General features: G+C 42.6%; 4 protein-coding genes across 4 annotated transcripts; 2 read left to right on the top strand and 2 right to left on the bottom strand.

Moving 5' to 3' along the window:
- Positions 1-224: 224 nt before the first annotated feature.
- On the bottom strand, positions 225-13,792 carry tbl3 (transducin beta like 3). The gene is made up of 23 exons (XM_076086063.1): positions 13,608-13,792; positions 13,433-13,484; positions 13,217-13,312; positions 12,727-12,774; positions 12,441-12,582; positions 12,245-12,329; positions 11,411-11,581; positions 11,205-11,280; positions 10,988-11,084; positions 10,644-10,852; positions 10,331-10,472; positions 9,381-9,439; positions 8,823-8,929; positions 8,552-8,687; positions 6,015-6,254; positions 5,736-5,806; positions 5,313-5,469; positions 4,947-5,005; positions 4,100-4,203; positions 2,964-3,035; positions 2,612-2,770; positions 1,807-1,900; positions 225-1,139 (listed from the first exon to the last, which is right to left on the bottom strand). The coding sequence occupies exons 1-23, from the start codon at positions 13,637-13,639 to the stop codon at positions 758-760; spliced, it is 2,790 nt and encodes a 929-aa protein (XP_075942178.1). The 5' UTR covers positions 13,640-13,792; the 3' UTR covers positions 225-757.
- Positions 13,793-14,153: 361 nt separating this feature from the next.
- On the top strand, positions 14,154-16,485 carry rnf151 (ring finger protein 151). Its single transcript, XM_076086067.1, has 4 exons — positions 14,154-14,322; positions 14,861-15,030; positions 15,155-15,251; positions 15,915-16,485. The coding sequence occupies exons 1-4, from the start codon at positions 14,320-14,322 to the stop codon at positions 16,380-16,382; spliced, it is 738 nt and encodes a 245-aa protein (XP_075942182.1). The 5' UTR covers positions 14,154-14,319; the 3' UTR covers positions 16,383-16,485.
- A 500-nt stretch (positions 16,486-16,985) lies between these two features.
- rps2 (ribosomal protein S2) lies at positions 16,986-19,027 on the top strand. Its single transcript, XM_076086065.1, has 6 exons — positions 16,986-17,058; positions 17,349-17,510; positions 17,602-17,691; positions 18,017-18,124; positions 18,209-18,542; positions 18,808-19,027. The coding sequence occupies exons 2-6, from the start codon at positions 17,352-17,354 to the stop codon at positions 18,981-18,983; spliced, it is 867 nt and encodes a 288-aa protein (XP_075942180.1). The 5' UTR covers positions 16,986-17,058; positions 17,349-17,351; the 3' UTR covers positions 18,984-19,027.
- Positions 19,028-19,532: 505 nt separating this feature from the next.
- ndufb10 (NADH:ubiquinone oxidoreductase subunit B10) lies at positions 19,533-21,351 on the bottom strand. Its single transcript, XM_076086068.1, has 4 exons — positions 21,126-21,351; positions 20,670-20,808; positions 19,967-20,106; positions 19,533-19,682 (listed from the first exon to the last, which is right to left on the bottom strand). The coding sequence occupies exons 1-4, from the start codon at positions 21,271-21,273 to the stop codon at positions 19,594-19,596; spliced, it is 516 nt and encodes a 171-aa protein (XP_075942183.1). The 5' UTR covers positions 21,274-21,351; the 3' UTR covers positions 19,533-19,593.
- Between the last annotated feature and the right edge of the window lie 547 nt (positions 21,352-21,898).

Raw genomic sequence — 21,898 nt, 5'->3', positions numbered from 1 at the left:
TTTGGATAATGGGCCATAAAGTCTGTCATCGACTCATCATTTAGTGCAACTGTTTGTTGGATTGGTGCACAGAAATGTCTTCGTTACGTTCCCCAACCAAGTTTTACAGAAGATTATCACCTTGTTTCCACTAAGCAACTAAGTTGCAAGGAAGTCACGTTGCATGCAACCGACTGCTTGAACACTCTTAAATAATATGGTGCATTTGGAAAAAAATGAAACTCTTGTTAAATCACAAAGAACAGATTTTATTTATTATATAAACATTTGTAGTTATGGAATAAAAAAACTAATTGTGGTTATGAAAGGAACCTTGTGTGCTGTGGTCGAACCGGTAGATCAGGACGAGACTAAGGGTGCTGCTGGTATCTGCAGTGGGGGAAGGGGACCATGGCTCAATGCCTGAATGTTTATGCAACTCAGTCTTCCTTCAGTCTCTCCTCTTTTCTTTCCTAATATCCACTTTGTTTGAGGAAATCAGGCTGGTTACATTTACTTACTTTTATTCTGCTTAAACTCCAAATGAAAAATAACTCGTGCACAATCTTTACTGGCACAAGACAGAACATCTTGACGAGCTGCTGAGACGTGGGATGCACATCTATTAACGGTTTCATCGTCATCACTCCACACCGGTCTCTCTCTCTCTCCCTAAACTGCCACACATTCAGTGTGTCAGTCCACTGAGTGGTCCGAGATAAGACGACCCCCCCCTTTCGGGAGCGAGAGTCATCCGTTAACGGGCCGGAGATCCCCGTCAGCTGGCGAAAGTCTGGCATTGTAGAGTGGAGGACACTGGGAGACATTTCATCACTTTTGCTGTGGTTTGAGCTTCCAGGTCTTCCTCTTCTGAGCTCTCCTCACTTTCTGAGTGGTGGTTGCCATTTGTTTTGGGGCTCCCTCCGTTTTCTACTAACCCGTTGTTGGTGGAGGCTTTCTTTGAGGCACTGACCTCATCGTCCCCCTCCTCCTCCTCTTTTTCTTTAACTGGGCAATTTGGATCTTCATCTTGTCCGCCATCGCTGTCATCGCCGTCTTGTTTCTCCTCATCACCGCTTTCCATTCCTTTCTCCTTGTCAACCATAAAGAAAGGCTGTGCAAGAGGAGTGGTATCCATTTCTTCTTCATCTTGGCCCATGCTAGACAGGATACACCGACAGGGATTAGAATCATAAACTCAATACATGCATTCACAACTTTTCCCATTTCCCTGCATCGTTTACAGAAAGTATCTCGGTGTCGGCTTCACCTTCCACTCGACTGGGAAAGAAGCTTTGAAAACTGTCAAAACATGATTAAGAAAAGGAAAAACATGGCAGCACGTCCGGTCTAACTCAGAATGCTGCTCTGCCACATTTTCCTTTTCCGTATTCACGTGAGAAAAGAACACGACAAGACAACAGGCGTTGTGCATTTGTTGGAAACCTCGACTGGCTCAACTACATACATGTCGTGTTTGACTCACATAGTGACAATATTTTGTTAATGAGCAGAAGTCACACAGAAGACTGATTGATCTTTTTGCTGTACTCAGTGGAGAAAGTTACTGAGCTTTAGTCTGTGACCTGAGAGGTTAAATAAAGTGCGAGAGACTCTAAATGGAGACAGACTTTCTGGAGCAAGGCAGCTGCATGAATGGCTGCACAGTGTTTGAGCGTCTGAAAGGCCTTTGAGCGAATTAATCTGTTACCACTACTGAACTTCCTGGATCACATTTTATTGCATCACTGGTAGAATAAACAACATGACCGCAGCCCCAATGCGCCGTTTTAACGCAGGGCTGCTTTCGTTTCGTGAATCTCTCACCTGGACGGAGCTCCGGTCACTCTCATCTTCTGCCACATGTAGTTCAAGAACATGGACGCCTGCAGCAGATTGCCGATCCTCTGCATGTGTCTCTCTGTGCGTGAGCGAGAAGAGTAAAACGGTCATTAATTTCAATTTGAATCGGGAACCAGAGCTAGAGGGGAAACGGCAATGACGTAGGCTTGATCGCTTCCATACAATACTTTCATGTTTACGTCCACTTTGCATGTATAAACTACACTGTACTCAGTGTGTCCTGTAAATTGTACAAGACACACAGAAAATAAAGCGAAGGAGTCACTCTTGAACAAATAGCTCCTCTTTCTGTCTCTCCAGTTTACCACACGCTACAGTCAAAAACCCTGCTGCCAGATTCTCTAAATGAATGTTATACTCTTGAAACATGGGCATGCACCATTGTATGTTTCACATTTTACTAAACTGGGTCACTAAGCGCACCCGAATCACGACACACCTTGCAATGTGGCAGACGCCTTGAAACAGGTTTGTGGTTTCTTTGGCACTCGTTATTGCTTTTGCAACTCAGATGATGCAGTCGTGCTTATTATGTGCTGGATCCCACGTTATTATTTTTTATCATTAGTGTATTTTATATATTAACTGACATCAGCTGCATGTCTCTCCGTCCTTGGCAGGGACAGTTATTTAGTCTCGTTTTGCTTTTGTCTCATGATGTCTGGAGAGGAACTGCGTTCATATGCACATCCATACTGTGTGTATTTTACAATCAATTTGTCTCAGTTAAGACAGACACACACACACACACACACACACGCACACACACCTGTGTACGGGATGAGTCCCTCGAGGTGGGTTCGGGCGCCCTGGTACTGCAGCAGCTCCTCAGGCGGCAGGTGTGTGAGGAGCACCTGTAGGACGGCCTGGGCATCCTGACAGTTTCTGGCGTTGGTGTTCCACACGGCACAGTAGCGCAGGAGCGACTCTGAGTGGGGGGTGAAGTCATAACGGGGTCGCGTGGTGACAGCAGCCAGTGGTGAAGGAGGAAAGGGAAGGAAGGAATCAAAAGAGACAGACTTTATTAGTCTATTTTAACTTCTCCTTCTTTACTTTTAGATATTTCTTTGTCGTGTATGTTCCATCATTAGAAAGGTTGACGGACATCGTTGATCTGTTACCTTTCTGATCAACTCGTAGTTTCAGCACAGTCTTCTCCAACAGCGTGTGGCTATTCTCCACCTGACGGATCGCTAGAAGCAAAAGAGAACAACATGTCAGAGACATCGGACAGTCGGCTGTTTGTTCATCGTACCTTTGTAATGGTGCCTGGGTTTAATGTCCACACATGTGTCGGGTCACATTTTGGTTGATGCATTATGAATCCTGTCCATGTAGAAGAAATGAAGAATGGCTATTTTTTTTGTGTGTCATTAGTCTGTGACGACACATAAAGCACTTAAGAGCTGGTGGATGAGCAATGACACCGTCTCATCCTGTGTTATTGGAACTTCTTCCTTTCAAAAAAGGTAAACATCTCAAATTTTTTAATTATATATAATTCTACAAATTAACATTGGTGAGTGGAAACTGTTGTATAAATACTTTTAGGAAAACCCACAGGTGCACAGCTGAGATTGGCTCAACTCATATCCTCACATGACTGGATGTGATGCAATTTTGGATTATTAAAGATGTGTCAGCCTTTTGTTTGACAGCTACTGAATGACATACTGATCCACCCTCTGCAGGACTGCACATCATGTCCTACACGCACAGCTCAATGTCTTTTATTATGGCTTGTTGTACTGATGGTTAAACGTTATGTTAACTATAATACAATTTAAACTGCCTTTCACTTTCCAATCGCAAAGTTCAAAGGGTTAACAACAGTCCGTACGTGACTTGTGTCACATACCAATGTGTTGAGGGACGTGACGACGATTCAGCTTCCGATTAACAAAATGTCACTGCACATCTTTTGTTTTGAAAAATAAGTCCGTGTCATGGGACAGAACAAAAGAGCCAAAACATTGTGCTCCATGAATCAACTCTTAAAAAGGGGAGCAGCCGCCCACAACGAGTGACGACAGGATTGACGAGCTAACCACAGGTGAAGCGATGCAGTGAGTACAGAGGAGATATAATGTGGGACAAAAGCTACAGAAGACATTTAAAACCATTGTGTACACCGCGAACAACCAGTAGATGTCTGAGTAGACGCATCCTGGTAGCCTAAAGGTTTAAAGCGTCTCTCTTTCCTGTCAGCTCTGAAGTGTCACAATAATTGCCCCAAAGATAGTTGTAGCTAAAGTACCTTTAATCACAGCGAGCACAGTGCGAGGCTGGTCCAGGGAGATGGCGAGACCCAGGGCCTTCAGGTACTTCTTCTCATGGAGCAGGTTGGACAACTCCTGCTGCCTTCAGGCACAAGAAACACACACACACACACACACACACACACACATGTTCATTAATGGGCACATGCAGAAATATTTGTTCCTCAATGTTTACGGCAAATTAGCTCAAACGGTGAACGTCCACAGAAATGAGATACCAAAAACAAAAATGCAGTTCCTCGACTATGGATAGAAACCCATAAAATACACAAAGTCAAAAACTTCTACGTATCACATAAAAATGTCTTGACTAAATCGATTTCTTTCACTACAAAAACAAAGAGTTTAAGCATCTTTTACTCCGAGAAATCCTGCCGGATAAATATTGACTTGTTACCCAGGATGACGTCAATGGGAACACTTATGTCTGAGTGCTTGCTGGCATGCATCAGAATTAATTGTCTGAGACCTGAAGTTCCCTTCTTCTTTTCAGAACACACACACACACACACACACACACACACACACACACACACACACACACACACACACACACACACACACACACACACACACACACACAAAAAGCCAGGCCTGACCTCAACCTAACACAGTCTTTGTTTATTTATCAGGCGACATGATGTCGCGACAAGGGAAACCAAAGCCGGGTCTGAAGCTGAGTGATTCCTCCAGGACAGACTTTGTTTGTGCACCACTTCAGTTCGAGCGATCTGTCAAGAGGATGTAGGGCTGAACGACACTCGCCTGTTCTGTCGCATCTGATCAACTGTTCTAAACTGAACGTTAACGGCGTGTGCAGCTTACTTAAGTATCTGATCCTCCTGCTTGGCCTGCTCCTCTGCCAGCTCCACCTCAGTCACATCCTAGCAGTGGGCAAAACACAACATTGTTATGGTTACACATTGATCCCTGCAGGGGAAACTCCCTGTTAGAGTAAAAGGAAAGCTAAAACATAACCAACTAGATCAGATGTGTTCCAAAGACCAAAATTGATATATTTCTGAGTTGTTAAATAATAACTCTTGCATTTGTATTTCATTTATTGAGTGATTTATTACCCAAAGGACAGTTATGAATTACCCGGCACTGAAGTTTGACTGCTAATCGATGCAGCTTCATTCTCTCTGCGTCCTCTGTTCAACAGGTGACTATCAATCACATCACACTTACCACCCACACGGTGATGTTGGAGTCGGCTGAACCCGTCACCATCTTGTCATCTTTGCTGCTGGAGTGGAGACCCCACACTTTGTCCTGGTGGGCGTCCAGCGTCTTCACACACTCGTTGGTCTTTATGGTCCACAGCTTCACTAAACCATCCGAGCCACTAAGGACAGAACGTCAGTTGGGAGAGTTGAGTTACAACTGTGTGAGGGGGATCCACAACAATGCAGATAAAACACAAGTCTATACTACAATCTATGCTAACTCTAGTAAGGTGTTTAGCGTGTCTACGTTGACACTGGAGAAGAGAAAAGAGAAAAAAAAAATGAATTGACACCGCAGAGTGTTTCCAGAACTAACCTGTAAAAGTGAAGTAAAAAAACAAAGATAACATTGTTCTGGAGAAAAGCTTTGCATGTGTGTGGTTACCTGGTGAGCAGCTGAGTGCCTCGGCTCACAAAGATCACCTTCAACACCGATGCATCGTGACCCTCAAATGTCTAAAAAAAAATGACAAACAAATATCACATATTTACTTTAAAGCCACAAAAATATCACAATTACAGTCATCTATGGGGAAATAACTCATTCATAACTCTAACAGACATTTAAAGTGAGAGAAAAAAGGACACTTGACGAGGGAGGGATCCGACTGCACATACACAACTGACGGTACTCTGTGACACATGCACACTTCTCGTGGCCCACCTTGAGGCAGCTGAAGTCTTGCAGGCTCCACAGTTTGGTGGCGCCGTCTGCGGAGGACGTGGCCAGCACCTGGTCGACGGGAGAGAAGCAGACGGCCCAGACGCCGCGCCGGTGGCCCCTGAAAACCCCCAGCATGCCCACGATCCCCTCCGCCGCCAGCGACCACAGCTTGGCCGTGCGGTCCTGGGACCCCGAAGCCAGCAGCTTGTCGTTGGGAGACACCGCCACGCTGTTTACATCCTGGAGGAAGCAAGGGCGGGAGATGAGGAAATGAGGACTCACTAACTTAGTAAATGCAAGTTTGAGGGAAGTAACTTTATTGGACATGGGAGAAGTTTGCCTTTAGGGCTTTCTACCAGAACTCTCCTTCGGTTTAGGCAAAAAACACACTTTGTCTGGTTAAAGACAACATCATGCTGGGCTGAAATAAACCCTTTCTGGCAGAAAGCCATGAAGGTAAATTTCTCCAATGTGCAAATTTCTTCGAAAACGAGATGGAAAAAAAGCCACGTCAAGGCATAAAATAAAATGGCATTTCTAACAAATCTCTGAATTCCTCTCACGATACTGCCTGAATGTTTTACACGACAACAAAAGACACGCTATGGAACCAAGTGCTGCTGATGGACAGATTGTCGATTGTTGTATCGTACATCTCGACTCAGGTGTGTGTGTGTGTGTGTGCAGGCGTAGCAGGAAATTATAGTGTGTTAAAACTGGAAATTCCAGCGACTTCCTAGCTGTAATCAGTTCCACTGGTGAGCACTTCCTTATGTTAAGAGTCGCCCTGCAAGGAACAAAGAGATTGCTGAAGACTGACTCACCTGTGTCTGTGTGTCTGTGTGTGTATATACATTTAAGTAACCGGGTTAATGTAGTCTTTCTGCAGTAACCGGATTCATTAAATGTCATTACAACAACAACAAATCTTCCAGAATGTATTTAATACAGACACAGTTTTTCTACTCGAGTTCAGTAAATGTACACACACCACAGTGAAAATACTCCATTGTAAGTTTAAGTACTGCATTGAAAATGTTGAAGCATGGAAGTATTATGAGGAAAATGTACTTTAAGTATCACAAATAAGTACTCAATGGAGTGAAATGGCCCCTGTGAGTGTGAGTTTATCTAATGATACACTATATACACCGGGATATACCATTATAGAGTATATCATTCGATTATTACTATTGTTTAAGAAGAATGTCACTCTTGTATTTGGTTCAGGCGAAATGTGATTAATGCATTTATTGTTTGGTTAATAAAAAGTATCGAAATAGAGAGAAATCACAATTACCCAGAGTTCAGAGTGACACCAACCGATTGTATAAAACCTCAAAATTCTTCAGTTTACTGTAATTTAAGAAAAGGAAAAACAGCAAGTCCTCACTGGATTATAACTATGTGCGCATTTGAACTACAGGTTTCAGACGAGGAACGCGTGTTGTCGGCTGTGCAGCAGGAAGAAGCCATGAAGCTACAGACTGAAACTAAAGGATAACAGCTTCTAGGAATGGTCGTTGCTGAACAGTCAGACACATCTGCACTGTGAGGATTAACTCTGCACTCTCATTACAGTCTGTTCTCTCCATGCAGCAAAATGCTCTGACAAACATTCTTTTAGAAATAAAAGTAAGCCGTATCCTGATTGGATCTTGTCCCATGAATAAATGTTAACAATGACTTTTCCCCGCTGTTTCCCAGAAAAAGGAGTAGCAGAGGAGTACGTCACTACACTAGTAGAAAGAAAGAATTTAAGACAATGGCGTGTCAATACCCTTTCTCTTCAGCGCATTCATTATCCAGGAAACAGGAAATATGAAAAAACCCAAATTATAAAAAAAAGAATTCTCTTCCTCTGCTTATGTCATCGATAAAATATGTAGCACACCTTGTTTATGCACTTAGTTTATCATCTCAAGATTTGGTTTTAATTATTATCATTATCTCCGCCAGGAGATTATGTATTTGTTCATGTGTGCACTTGGCTGTGTGTGTGTGTGAGCATCTCTGTGTCCGTCAGTCTGTCCACAGCTAATCTCGCAGACTGCTGGATCCATCACTCAAGTATTTTTGTTGTGTTGATATAAATATGCTCAAGCACCTCTTGTGGTTGCAGTGATCCACATTGTTGAAAACATATTTTATTGACTGTTTAATAGAGTCATTGAAGGCTGGGTCCTCACTACTCTTCACTGGCTGGTGGGAGGCTGAAGCATACTGGGCAGCAGAGGACTTTTCTCAGGACTGAAATGTCGACTCTTGGTAAAAAAAAAGTGATAAAAAGGTGCTGGAATTTACTTTTTTCTTTGGAATTAGATATTCAGGAGAATTGATGAATTGAGGGCAAGTGCCTTCTACTCAACTTGTTTCTCATCATGCAAAAGCCCACAGGATAGTTTTAGTGAACATCCCTCGATCTGAGATGTATTCTAGTGGTATCTTATGAAGGATAAATGCATTGGAAATAATATTTTGCAGGATGTTTAAATGTTGCTCTTTTCTTCTTCCTGTGTAGAGTTTTATGCTCGTACCTTGTCATGTGCCTTCTCCGTGGCGCGGGGGGTCAGCTGGTGTATGTCCGCTCCTGTAGTAGACAAGTCTGCTGGGAGATCCCAAACCTTCAGGGTACAGTCCTGACTGCCAGACACTACGAAAGACGCTTTCATCCTGGACACAAAGATGGAGAATCATTACCGTCACACAGACTCATTAATATCCTTCACTTTACGACCAATTCCTGCCGGGACACGTGACAAGAAACACGTGTGTGTGTGTGTGTGTGTGTGTGTGCAGGAGTGTTACCTGGAGCAGGTGATGGAGCCCACCGCGTTAGCGTGGTTGGAGCCGTGAGCCACACAGTGCACCCGACCACTGTCACCGTCCATCTGCCACACACGCACTGACCTGTCCTAAAGACAAAGACACAACACGCACCAATTACCTCACCGTTAAACATAAACTCACAACCATGAGTAATCATACTGCCTCATCTCAGACATCGCTATTACAAACTGGAAACATTAGGCCACTAATTTGTAACTAATTAGCTCATTAGCTTACTGTGGCACATTAGCATTGAGGTGGAAACTGAAATGTTGATTAATGTGCGCTGTCCCAGGTAAATAAATACATTTTTTTTGTTTTTAATTACTGTAGAAACATGGCGGTGTAACGTGGCGGACAACAATTCGTAGTTTCAGGTAATTATAAACTAATGTAAACATAGTTATGAATATGAAATTACACATCTGCCAATAAATCCCTCTTAATGCTACACACTGATCCTCTAACAGAGTTCACCGTGAACACTCATTGTTCCCTTAGTTTCGAGGGCTGGAAGGTGTTACGGTGTGAGCTCACCTTCGCACAGCTCGCAAAGAGAAAGCCCTTTTTGAACACGTCCAGTGAGAGGACGGTATCTGTGGACAATGAACAGATAGAAATAGCAGTGAATATCAGAATAGATAATCTTCTCTCCAACCTGCTCAGCAAGTCACTTTTTAAACACCATGACGCTGAGATAACCCGATGGTATCAGATCTGGATTCTTTGGAAGTCATTGGTTCCTCTAATGACATCCAGCTATGATTTTCACAAAACCTGCTGTGGTTACTAAAGCCTGTGTGCTTGAATATTGCATTATTCCTTATTTATTTTAATGTATTTTGAGGTGAATTTGCTATCGCGTGTAACGCACTTTGCAAGTTTGTTACACTTACGCACTCTACTAATAAAATGTATTTGATAATATCAATACAGATCAGCCTCATTATGAAGCAAACTTATTTTTCTTAGAGACTAAACATTATTATATATAATATTTATTATATATAATATTTTAGTATTTTAGTTCTTTAGTTACACTTAGTTACTGTGGATTTTGTACTTTTTTACTTAGTTGATATTCTTACTATTTATTACTGTGATCCTGTGAATTTGCCCACTGCGGGACTAATAAAGGATTATCTTATCTTATCTTATCTTATCTTATCTTATTACCAGTGTGGTAATATATCTGCAACTGCTGCAAGGTTTTCATTCCCAGTCATCCACGTTTCTCCAAGTCATGCAGCTATTACAGCTTTTAGAAACTACAGAAAAACTTGCAAAAATAGACTGAAGAATAACTGTTTTACCTACATTCATTGTTCTTACACGCGATAGCAAATTCACCTCAAAATACATTAAAATAAATATATATATATATATTTTTTTGGAAACCTTCTGCCCTCTGGTGATTAAATAAACGTACTGCTTTGCATTTCACATCGGTACTTGTTTACACATGCTGCCCTCTGCTGGTTACTGACCTGTGTGTCCGTAGAGGATCTGGCAGCTGTTGGTGAGCAGCTCAAACACCTTCAGCTGGCAGCTGTTGGTGGCCACCACAATGTGGCTGTCCCCTTTACCCAAAAACTTCACGTCCAGCACTTCATCATTGTATCCCACAAACTGTGAGAGAGTGGACAGAGGGAACAACAGAAGATGGGCGAGGGTGCCCATTAATTATGTATGAATAATCATAAAAGATGCCCTGAATGGCCGGAGTCTCTAGTTTGATGATCAAGTTGTCCAGAACAATTTGCAAGAGACAAATGTATCGACCTCCACCTCAGTACACACCTGCTGCTGTGTGGTGAGACCAGGCAGCTGGTAGAGCACAATGTTGTGCTCCGCTGTGATTGTGGCCAGTCTGGAGGAGGCAGGCAGGAGAAGGAGGTACGTTAGACCGCGGGGGTCGTCGTCCTTCTCTTCCTCTTCCTCAGAGACGGCCGTGAGGGTCTGGGCGTAGACACAACGCGCCGTGCTGGCTTCCCACACTCGCAATACACCTAAAGGTGAAGAAGGGAGACGGGGTGAGAGACAGAGACATTCAAAGAAAAGCTCTGAGGAATTGAGGTCACACAAAATATGGATTCATGCACGGCAACACAAATTAGATGTTCGGGACAACTCAAGAGGCGAACCTTTGCTGCCTGCTGTGATGAAATGCAAGTCTTTGCTCTTCACTCCAATCTGAGACAAGTCCTCATCCTCAGGCAGCAGCACAACACCCTCCACGGCCTGACGACAAAGACAACACACACAGAGAATGAAGCTGCAGTCTTTTTCCAACATGAAGAGTACAAAAATATTGATTCTTTCTTCATCAAATAATACATGAATATCTCCCCGTTGTCTTACCTCGTAGACCGGCACAGTCCTCTTGGCTTTCCGAGACTTCAGGTCCCACACTGTGCAGATCTTGTCTCTGCCAGAACTGCACATAAAGATCGGCACACAATCACAGCAAGAAGAAGAAAGAAAGAAAACACTCCCCATTAGATGACCCCAAAACTTTAGATGTTGTGAGTAACAGCCCATCCATCGGGTGGCTGAGTGTACGGTACCTGACCATGGTGCCGCCGTCGGGACTGAAGCTGAGGGAGGTGACAGCGCTGTAGTGGCTCTGCAGCACACACACACACTGACTGGAGCGCAGGTCCCACAGCCGAATGCCACAGTCCAGAGAGGAGGAGAAGAGCTGCAGCCTGCTGATGTCTGGGTGGAACTGGACCAGGCTGCAAAGATGCACACGAGTATGTTACTGAATTTAGTTATACACTAAAGCTAAAACCTGTAACTTTCAAACATTTTATGCTACATAAGTTAATGTATATGTTTACTATAAATTATTAAAGAAAAATTAAAAGACACCAATATTAAAAACACTGTATTTTTCGAATTGGAATATCTGAAAGTCAGATCTTTACTGGCCTTCAACACCAGCAAACAAAGTACATCCGAATCACCTTTATTGGCCAAGTGTGTGTGTGCACATACATGGATGAATTTGACTGTCTTTTGCATCTCTCTTGACAAAAAAGGAAATAATAGCATGAAACAATAGGCGTGTCTATATATATATATATAGTGTATATATACAAGTCAAATACATTGCTCAATCCTATTAGTTACTTATACAGACTTATGGCAGATAAAAAATATATTTTAAGATAATACTTAAAGCAATTCTAATTATTTAATGATTTATTCACTGATGAATCTTCATGAAAAAAAGATTTTTGTAGAAAAACATGTTCATGTATCTCAAAGTAAGATAAAAGGAGAAAAAAGTAGGAATGACATAGTGATCTTGAGTATACAAGTATTTGAATGAAGAAACAACTTCTGTTAATACATATTATTCAAAGCATTTCTTGTTCAGAGATATTTCAACTTACTGAACAACGCCAGATGAGCCTTTAAGGTTGTGTGTGCAGTACTGCTTCACCACATCCCAAAGCTTTATAGTGCCATCACAGCCACCTGCAAAACCACAAGACGACAAACACTGAAAACTGCACAACGTCTATGTAGCAGAGATCAGGCAGAAACACGGGACACAAAAGACACAACTTATTGTCAATAATTGCTGACCTGTGGCCACGAGTGTAGAGGTGGAGTCAAAGGTCATACTGGCCACAGGAACAGTGTGAATGGCCCTCCAGGAGCGAGTACACTGAGCTTGCCTCCAGTCCCACTGCTTCAGCAGCAGAGCTCTACTAGCCGTTACCAGCATCTGTGGTGGAAAGCCGAACAGAGACACACATGTGTACTGAATACTTTCTCACAGACTGAGAGAAGAACATCCAGCAAAAACATCCAAATTCACACGATGAAGTCCGACTGAAGTGATGACAGGCGCTCGAAGTGTTGGCTTTACCTCATCGTCACAGCTGAGTGCAAAGGATGTGATGTCCTCTTGATCATCCTGCAATTACATAATGGACAGACAGGATTGTTCAATTAACAATATGACACAAAACAAAGCTAATATTTACATTTGAGAAGCTGGTACCAAAAAAAAGTTTGACATGTTTTGTTTACTAAATCACAAATGATTAACAAAATTCATGCTAATTGGCTTTATGTCGGTCAATTAATCAATTAATCAGTTTAGCTCGAATCACATTACCAATGCTATATATATGTAATTCATCATGAATAAAATCAAAGTCATAAAGCCTGCATAAAGTACATACATCTTTACATTTTTGGCATCACAGTAAATAAAGGAAGTAGTACTTATGTAGGGAGGCAACACACGCTCTATTCTGCTGGGCATTATTCTATGACAGTAGTTATTCTGCTGTTGCAAACATTAAAGATATAAGGCTCTGTCCTTCAAAGGTAACCACCCACTCTGTACTCACATGCTGAACACTGTGGACAATCTTCCCTGTGCTGATCTCCAAAACGTTGACACGAGATTCACACGTGCAAAAGATGTACTGTTCATCTTTGCTGATCTGGAAAACAAACAGACAATGAGGTTATTAAGGACCATCAGAGACAAGTGCAACATGTATTACACACTGATTATAGCAACACAGACACGTTTGACACCAAACACAAGGCAGCCAACTCACCTGCACTTTTCCTCCTTTGTAAAACGGCTCAATCTTGCTGTCAACGACATAACTGTAAGGGAAAAACATGAATATGAATATATGTTGTACCAACTTCAAATGACACTATAGCCTAGCTTGTGTTAGCCAGCTAGCAAGGTTTGCAGCCTGCACGTGCGATACATCACAAACTCACTTTGTTTTGAATTGAAGGTTGGTGTTTGCCATCTTGCTCACGTTGAATCCCCAAACTTAAATATTTTTTGTCAGCTACAGTTAGTTAATTACTTATTTCTCACTTCACACGTTGGCAGAAGTCAACACATTCCGCATGTTGGTGGTTGGTACCCAAGTCGCACACAATGTACGTCATCTGAGCGCACTGCGCTGTGATTGGCCAGACGGGTTTTGCTCGTAACACAGCATCTACTGGCAACATGTAAACAAACATGAATTCTATGAAGAAAACATGAAAACTATTTTTTTATGTGGAATAAATACGTTTATAAGTTACGTGGGTGAATGCTATGAGATCATTGTAGTCTTAACAGAAACAGTGACTTTTACATTTAGTCCCCGGGGCTCCTAACAATAGAGTCACCTGGGTTTATTCACGTTCACAAGTTCCTGTTTTGACGCGTGGAGGCTGAGCTTTGGTGCTAGAACAGCAGGGAAAGGACGCGCTCCATAATGAGCGCCATTATCTCCCTTCGTTTTCGTAATTTACTGTTTTCAGTTGTCCACACAAACTCACACGCACAGGGTACCTCCTTCGCGTTTTGTCAGGAATGTTCATGTGTGTGTTGTATTGATAACGCGGGTGTGTGTTTCGCGTGTGACATGTGAGTGGACCGATACGGAGTAAACCAGCGCCGGGAATGGAAACACGGTGAAGAGAGAAGACTGTCATGGTGAGTACATAACCGCTTTTGTTTATTTATGAATTTGTCGGTTTAGGACACTATACTTAATTACTATTACACATCGGGTTATACCCTTAGCACAGAGCCTAATATCTTCAGTGACCTGTGAAATTTGCTTTCTTTTTAAATACATAGTGGGTGTCATGTTAGTTTTTATTATTAGATATTATTATTAACTAAAAATTAAATAATGCCAAACATCATGTGTTATAAGCATTTTGTAATCATCTTTTTGAAGGATTAAACTTGCTTTTTGTTATCATGTAATCAGTCATATGACTTTCCAGAACAATTCTGTATTATCTTCTCTTGCCTTTATGTTGAAAACACTGTGGACAGGTTGTGGGCAGCTGTGGAGCCATGTTTTACAGCTGTAGAGAAAATACTCACCTAGTGGTACATCAGGGGTCACAGTTTTTCCAAGTCCTCAGCTGGCACAACTCTACCCTTTAATGTCTCCCTGATAATATTAATAATACATTATGATAACTCAGAATAAAGTAGTATTTACTTTGGCCACATCCAGGCGGACCCAGAGGTGTCAACACAGAGTGGGGGCTATGATGTGGAGCTGTTTGTGGACACTCCAGACTACGATCTGATCTGCACTATATGCCAGGGGGTCCTCAGGTGTCCAGTGAGAGCTAAATGCCACCACATCTTCTGCAAGAAATGCATTTTACAGTGGCTGAAGAGGTACTGAACACAACATTGATCAATACCACTGAATGAGAACAGTGTAAAGTTGTACTGCATTAGATTGTTATTCATGTCTGGTCCATGCAAAGGATTAGGACTAACTGTTGTTTATCCTCTGTAGGCAGGAGACCTGCCCCTGCTGCAGGAAGCCCGTAAACCCGAGCTTGATTTTTATCATGTTCAAGCTGAGCAAATCTATTGGACGCATGAAGATCAAGGTAGGAAAAGTAGAAGCTGTACATTTACATAAATTGTAAATAGTTACTAAAACTCATTTTAGTAATTGAGTGGCTGCATTAGCTCTTTAGGAGAAAAAGGAGGACCAAACCAACAACATGGCCTTACATTATCTCGTCCTGAAGCTCTGGGGAGGGGGATCGGTAAAGAGATACAGAGTAGATTAATACCCTGGGTTTTTTTCTAGCCTTTTAAATTAATTTATAGGGTTTATTCATGTCGAATGTTTGCTGTCAATATGTGACTATGGTCTTTTAATGATAATATCTGTAATTATAAGGGTGTGACGAACATTATTTTAATTTAATATACATTATTTTTTCACTTAATCAATTAGTCTATAAAATGTCTATAAATTACTTCAGCTTTTGATACGATCCCCTTTTTGCAAATTATACTTAGTTTTACTTCAGTGATATTTTTAATGAAAGATGTTTACTTGTTATGGAGTATTTTCATACTCCAGTATTGTTACTTTTACTTCAGTGAAGGATGTGAATAATTTCTCCACCACTTGTAATCTCACCTCTGCTTGCATAATAAACTCAACAAACAGTGGTTGAGAAGTATGTCATGCTTCAGGCATATAAACCATGTGTTTTGTACTGATATCTTTGTGTTTCTCTGTATCTGGCCTCTTATAGTGTAAGAATGAGATCCGGGGTTGTGTAGAGACCTTCCCTCTCTCGGAGCAATACTGCCACAGCATGAGCTGTCTGTACGAGCTCATCCCCTGTCCGTACCAGGGCTGCCGGGCACAGCTCCTCCGCAGAGACCTGGACACCCATGCACGGCATTGTGAACACTGGCGTCAGCCCTGCCACATGGGCTGCGGGGCGATTCTCTCCCACCGCACCCAGGCCCAACACAACTGCTACAAGCTACTGAGGCAGGAGTATGAAGCCAGACAGAGGAACCACAGGGCCATCGCAACTGCCCTACAGAGGAAGATGAGGAAGATGCAGAGCACCATGGCCCACATGAAGAGGCAGATAGGGCTGATCTGTGAAAGCCTGCAAGTGATGGACGATCTGCACGAGGTGGAAGAGGAGGACCTTGGAGAGAGCAGTGGCAACTCTAGTGGGCCTCCAGGTATCAACAACAGCAACTGAGGGACAGTTACTGCTGCTAATTGGCTGCTGCTGTGTGTAATTTACGCATGCATTAATTTCTTTCAAGTTGTGTGTTTTTAGAATAAAAAGAGTGAAATAACAATCTTGTGCTGTAGCTTCATCTTTTTTGTAGAGTTTTTGAAGAGTCTTTGTTGACATGTGATGCATCTCTCCAACTATTTTTTTTTAATGAGGTAAGGTCAGGTTTTATTTTTCAACAATTTTACTGAATAATGCAAACCAAGGGACTATATCAATTAACATATGCATGTGACTGCATACAGAATAAATACATAAAAGCATAACAAATATACAATGTTGGCCTATCAGCGATAAAGCAAAATAGAATAATGTCCTTAAACTGTTTTTATGTTTCAGAGTCTTTTACTGTGAGGAAGCATATCTGATAATGGCGGATTTATTACTATTTTTACTATTTTATTTTAAACGTATCTCAGTAACCTCTTGTCTTCTTTTGTGTGGTTTTGCTTCAAAGAACGAAAGATATCAAATAAAGTCCATACAACTATCATTATAGAATATGTTCAGCTCTGAATAAACGGCCGCTAGGGGCAGCAGTGAGAATGTTTTGTGAAAGAGGTAATATCGCGATAACGCCTTTCAAATAAAACCCGGCGAGACTTCACGTCGGTCTTCTTCCTGTTATAACAATCACGTAAGTTGAACGCAGAAGAATCGCTCCCGACTGAAATCGTGCTTTATCTCACACATCCTTCTGCTAAACACAATCATCAAATCTACTAAATGACATTTGAATATGTTCCTTCTAAACCCTGCTAGTATTTACGAGGAGAACGTGTCAGAGAGGGAGAATTTCTTAAATATTGAACGAACGTTGAACATGGCGGCGATGCTCTGGCTAGCCGGGCGCTTGCTAACTTGCGCGCTCTCTTGCTTTTTAGAGGTTATACGAAATACTAAATTACCTGTTTTTTTGTTCTGCAGCAAATGGCGGACGACGCCGGTGGTAGAGGAGGTTTTCGCGGAGGTTTTGGGGACCGTGGCGGTTTTGGGGACCGTGGTCGCGGTGGCGGACGGGGCCGTGGACGCGGTAGAGGCCGCGGCAGGGGCCGCGGGGCCCGGGGCGGCAAGTCTGAGGACAAGGAAGTAAGATGAAAGCTCATTAACGTCTGAATGAAACAATATAATTCACAACACCACGAACTGTTGTTCACTGAGATGCTCTGTCTTTTGCCAGTGGATACCAGTCACCAAGCTGGGCCGCCTGGTGAAGGATCTGAAGATCAAATCCCTGGAGGAGATCTACCTGTACTCTCTGCCCATCAAGGTAAGCAGTGAGAGGATGGATATAGTGACAGACTGACAACGTTTAGATGGATGTGTTGTTGATGCTAACCGGATAGCAAAGGTCTCTGTAGGTCTATGGTATTCAAAGTGCATTACTGGTCTTAAAAGGATGCTTGCTTAAAGTTATAGCCAAATACATTGTGTGTAGTTTGTGCCATAATTATGTTGGAGTAAAAAAAGTATTTATGCATATCATGCCGTTGTATTACAATAAAGCTCAGGCAACACCTAATGTCGGCTGTGGCATCCTGATGCAAAATTAAACCTGTTTTTTTTTTTTTGTTTTTTTTTACTTTTTCCTGTAGGAGTCTGAGATCATCGACTTCTTCCTGGCTTCAGGTCTGAAGGACGAGGTGCTCAAGATTATGCCCGTCCAGAAGCAGACCCGGGCCGGTCAGCGCACCAGGTTCAAGGTGAGTCATTAAATATTGTGGAGACGGTCTTATTCTATTGGTGTTATCCTGTCCAAATGTGACATTGTTGGCTTATGTTTACAGGCCTTTGTCGCAATTGGCGACTACAATGGTCACGTGGGTCTGGGGGTGAAGTGCTCCAAAGAGGTGGCTACGGCCATCCGTGGTGCCATCATCTTGGCCAAGCTGTCCATTGTCCCCGTCAGGAGAGGTTATTGGGGTAACAAGATCGGCAAGCCCCACACCGTGCCCTGCAAGGTGACCGGCCGCTGCGGCTCTGTCCTGGTGCGTCTCATCCCGGCACCCCGTGGTACCGGCATCGTGTCCGCCCCCGTGCCCAAGAAGCTGCTCACGATGGCCGGTATCGACGATTGCTACACCTCGGCCAGGGGCTGCACCGCCACCCTCGGCAACTTCGGTAAGAGTCTTCTGATGGTTTCGTCTCTTTATCTGTGTTGCTGTGTTTTCTCCTTGTTTGCCCAGCTTCACCCATGCAGTGGTGTAGTTGCCGTTATCAGGAGAGAAAGAAACGAGTATTGTAATGCACGGCAGAGAGACTGTTTCAGTGATCTCCTCTGTTCATATTTTCAGTACAACATTGTTACCAAAAATACTGCAGCTGTATTATGTGTGGAGCTCCATCTTGAGCATCTCCTCACTGTTTCTTTTCATTTCCTCATCAGCCAAGGCCACCTTTGATGCCATCTCCAAGACTTACAGCTACCTGACCCCTGACCTGTGGAAGGAGACTGTCTTTACAAAGTCTCCCTACCAGGAGTTCACTGACCATCTGGCCAAGACTCACACCAGGGTGTCTGTGCAGAGAGGTGGACAGGTCGCCCCAGTCCCTACTGCCTAAAGTTTTTGTACAGAGAATCGTTGAATAAACGTTCTGAAACAAAATGCAACCTGTGTTTTTTACTTGCGCTGAACTCATGACAGAACAGGGGTGAGAGAGGAAAGTACTTTTTTACTATGGGTACTGTTAGGTAGGGGTGAATGTACAGCAATGTTTAACTGCAGTATGAAATATCACTATTGGTGTTATAAAGGAAGAAATTTCCAATGGTATAAAACACCAGACGGGGTTGTTTCTGGCTAATTAAGCAAATCAAATCCTAATAAGTCAAATCGTATGGATTTAAAAGTCCAGTCTACAAACCAGGCTTGTCTACATTGGTCTAATCATCATAGAAATGAATGCGATTGCCAATGTAAATTGGCAAACTGCTACTGAAAGCTACTCATGCTCCATAGTATCTGGTAGGTGTAAGACCCAATAAAGGCTTATGCAAGAAAGTCACTTGAAAGTATAGGTTCCTGCATCAACCTCCAGTTATTTATAACTTTAATAATCATGCACAGATGGCAACTGTGCTGCAATTTGTGAATGATGGAAAAACAGATGCAATGTATCACATAAAGTTTATTATACAATTATTACACGGGACGAATAGTAGGGAACTGTTCTAAGCAGTCTGGGCCTGAGCAGCGATCATCCGTTCTTTTTGCTTCATTAGACATTTCCTCCCACTGGCATACGCTCCCAGGTCTCCATCTGGAAAGAGGTTAGGATGCAAAAGACATGTCAATAACTATCTTAAATATATAAGGCTTATTTTTTGTCCAATTAATATAAAAACTGAAAAAAGCAGATTCTGCCAATTGTTTCAGCGCAAATGTACAATAATGCATATACAGTGCATTATGGGTAACTCATCCCTTGAACTATGACAGCATTTGCCACACTGTTTTATTTAGTCAGCAGTCTGACATGTTTCCTGAATGAGTCCACACTTTCTACACCACACACGTTCAAGCTCCGAACTGCACAATACTTACAGCGTGACTGGAAGTTGTGGGTCACCTCGGTGAACTGCTGTATTTCATTGGAACAGTTCTGCTGGTAGCTGGATCCTTCTCTCTGGTGGCAGGCCCTCATACGCTCCTGGACCACCTTCACAATCTCCTGGTCCACTTTGCTGTGGGGTGAAGACAACACATGGTGACACTTTGATAGAGGCACCCTGACCACTACAGCAACCTTACATGTGCATGAATTCAGTATCGAGTCCTTGTAATAAGACTCATTTTTTAAGGCCACCATTGTCTCATAATGAAAGAACTATTAAAAAAGGCATGCCTGCATGGCCAAAACAATTGGTGGGTTGCACCTATAGTGTATGTGATTGTTGTACATTTAATTTCAAAGCCATGGGCATTAATACGCTTCTATAACAGCCTCTACTCTAATGCATCCAGTTCATCCCGAAGGTGTTGAATGGGGTCTAGGTGGGACCTCTGTGCATATGGAGTCAGATCAGTCTCAATATTATGAATGCACACAGAACGAGGCCTCACGATTAGGTAAAGCTGCCATGATCAAAATGTATATTTGTGCTGTAGTTGTGTGTGTTGTGCCCAAAGATAAGTGCATTTGCCACTTTGTACAGTTGGTAATAAAGCCAACAAACAAAGCAACGTTATAATGACCTAGGTGTTGGGTACACAAATGTCCATCTGGATGATTTAACCCTTTACTCACTAGTCTCTCCTCCACTGCATCTCAGCCTCGTAGTAGCAGAGGTAATCTCCCTGCTGGCACTCCGTCAGGTCAGGAACACGGCGGAACTTCTGGTGGAAGTAGACCGGCCTGTTTTTAGACCGGATACTGTCAACAACATCTAGATGAGAGAGAAAAAACATAATTATACAAACATAGTCATAGTTAAACCTAACGGCAGACAAGGCCGTGTGGGTTAAACTGTGATGTGATGCGTCTGTGAATGAAGCTAGCTAGCATAACATCTAGGTTAGCTTGCATAGCTAGCTAACGCTGTCCATTATTGACACAAATCACAGCCTTGTAGATTATTTAGTGTGGTATTTTGCAAGCACACAACAATGACAGCAGCGATATGAAGTACAAATATCCCAACAATATGTCTCCCCAAAGCCGTGTTATCCTGTTAGCACAGTTAGCTCTGTTAGCTTCGGTTACCTCTAAATGTGGTGACAGGCAAGTCCACGGAGTAATAGAACAGTTTAGACAGAATCAGGGCCGGGTTTGGCAGTGCTGTCTGTTTGTCCACAACCGGAGTCTGCCGGGGAGGCTCCGGGTATGCTCCTTTATCATAGTCTGTCGGCATTTTGCCTAAAAATGACCAGGACCAAAGAAATCCTACAATTCGACCTCGGCAATTCTCCTTTCGAGGTAGCGCATGCGCAGAAGACGCAGCATAATGGCGAAATAGAGGTCAACAAATGTAAAACCGCAATGTTATCTAGATACGTTTTATTCTGATTATTCCAAAAAATATTTTTCTTGACAAATATTATATCAAACGAGGAACTCAGCACAAGTTAATTTACAGCATTTTGAAGACATAAAGGTCATAGGGCAAAGGTGACAGGTGGAGCTGTTGTACCATGGAAATGCAGCAGGTGGTGGTGCATGGCTGACTATAAGCCTACTTAAATACACTCAACTAGTACACACTCACCAGAGAATTTCTGGAACGTAAAATGTTGAGATATTAACACATAGAAGAGATAAAGAGTGTAATGATTTAGCAACATGGGACAGCCAAGCCAGGAGTCTCAACAACTAGTTGCTGTAGTTGCTTTATTGCTTTTTAAAGAAACTGTATCCGTCATAAAGCAGACCAGGTGGACGTTGGCCTTGTGACAATGCAAAACTTTCTTCTTCCTTTCTCTCTCCTTTCATGGTCATGTGGTTCCTGTCCACTAGGCCTCCTCACCACCTCAGACCAC

Source organism: Anarhichas minor, unplaced genomic scaffold, assembly GCF_050575085.1.
Source record: "Anarhichas minor isolate MPS153535 unplaced genomic scaffold, ASM5057508v1 ptg000007l, whole genome shotgun sequence".
Lineage (NCBI taxonomy): Eukaryota > Metazoa > Chordata > Actinopteri > Perciformes > Anarhichadidae > Anarhichas > Anarhichas minor.
This window is presented reverse-complemented; position numbering and strand designations above follow the sequence as displayed.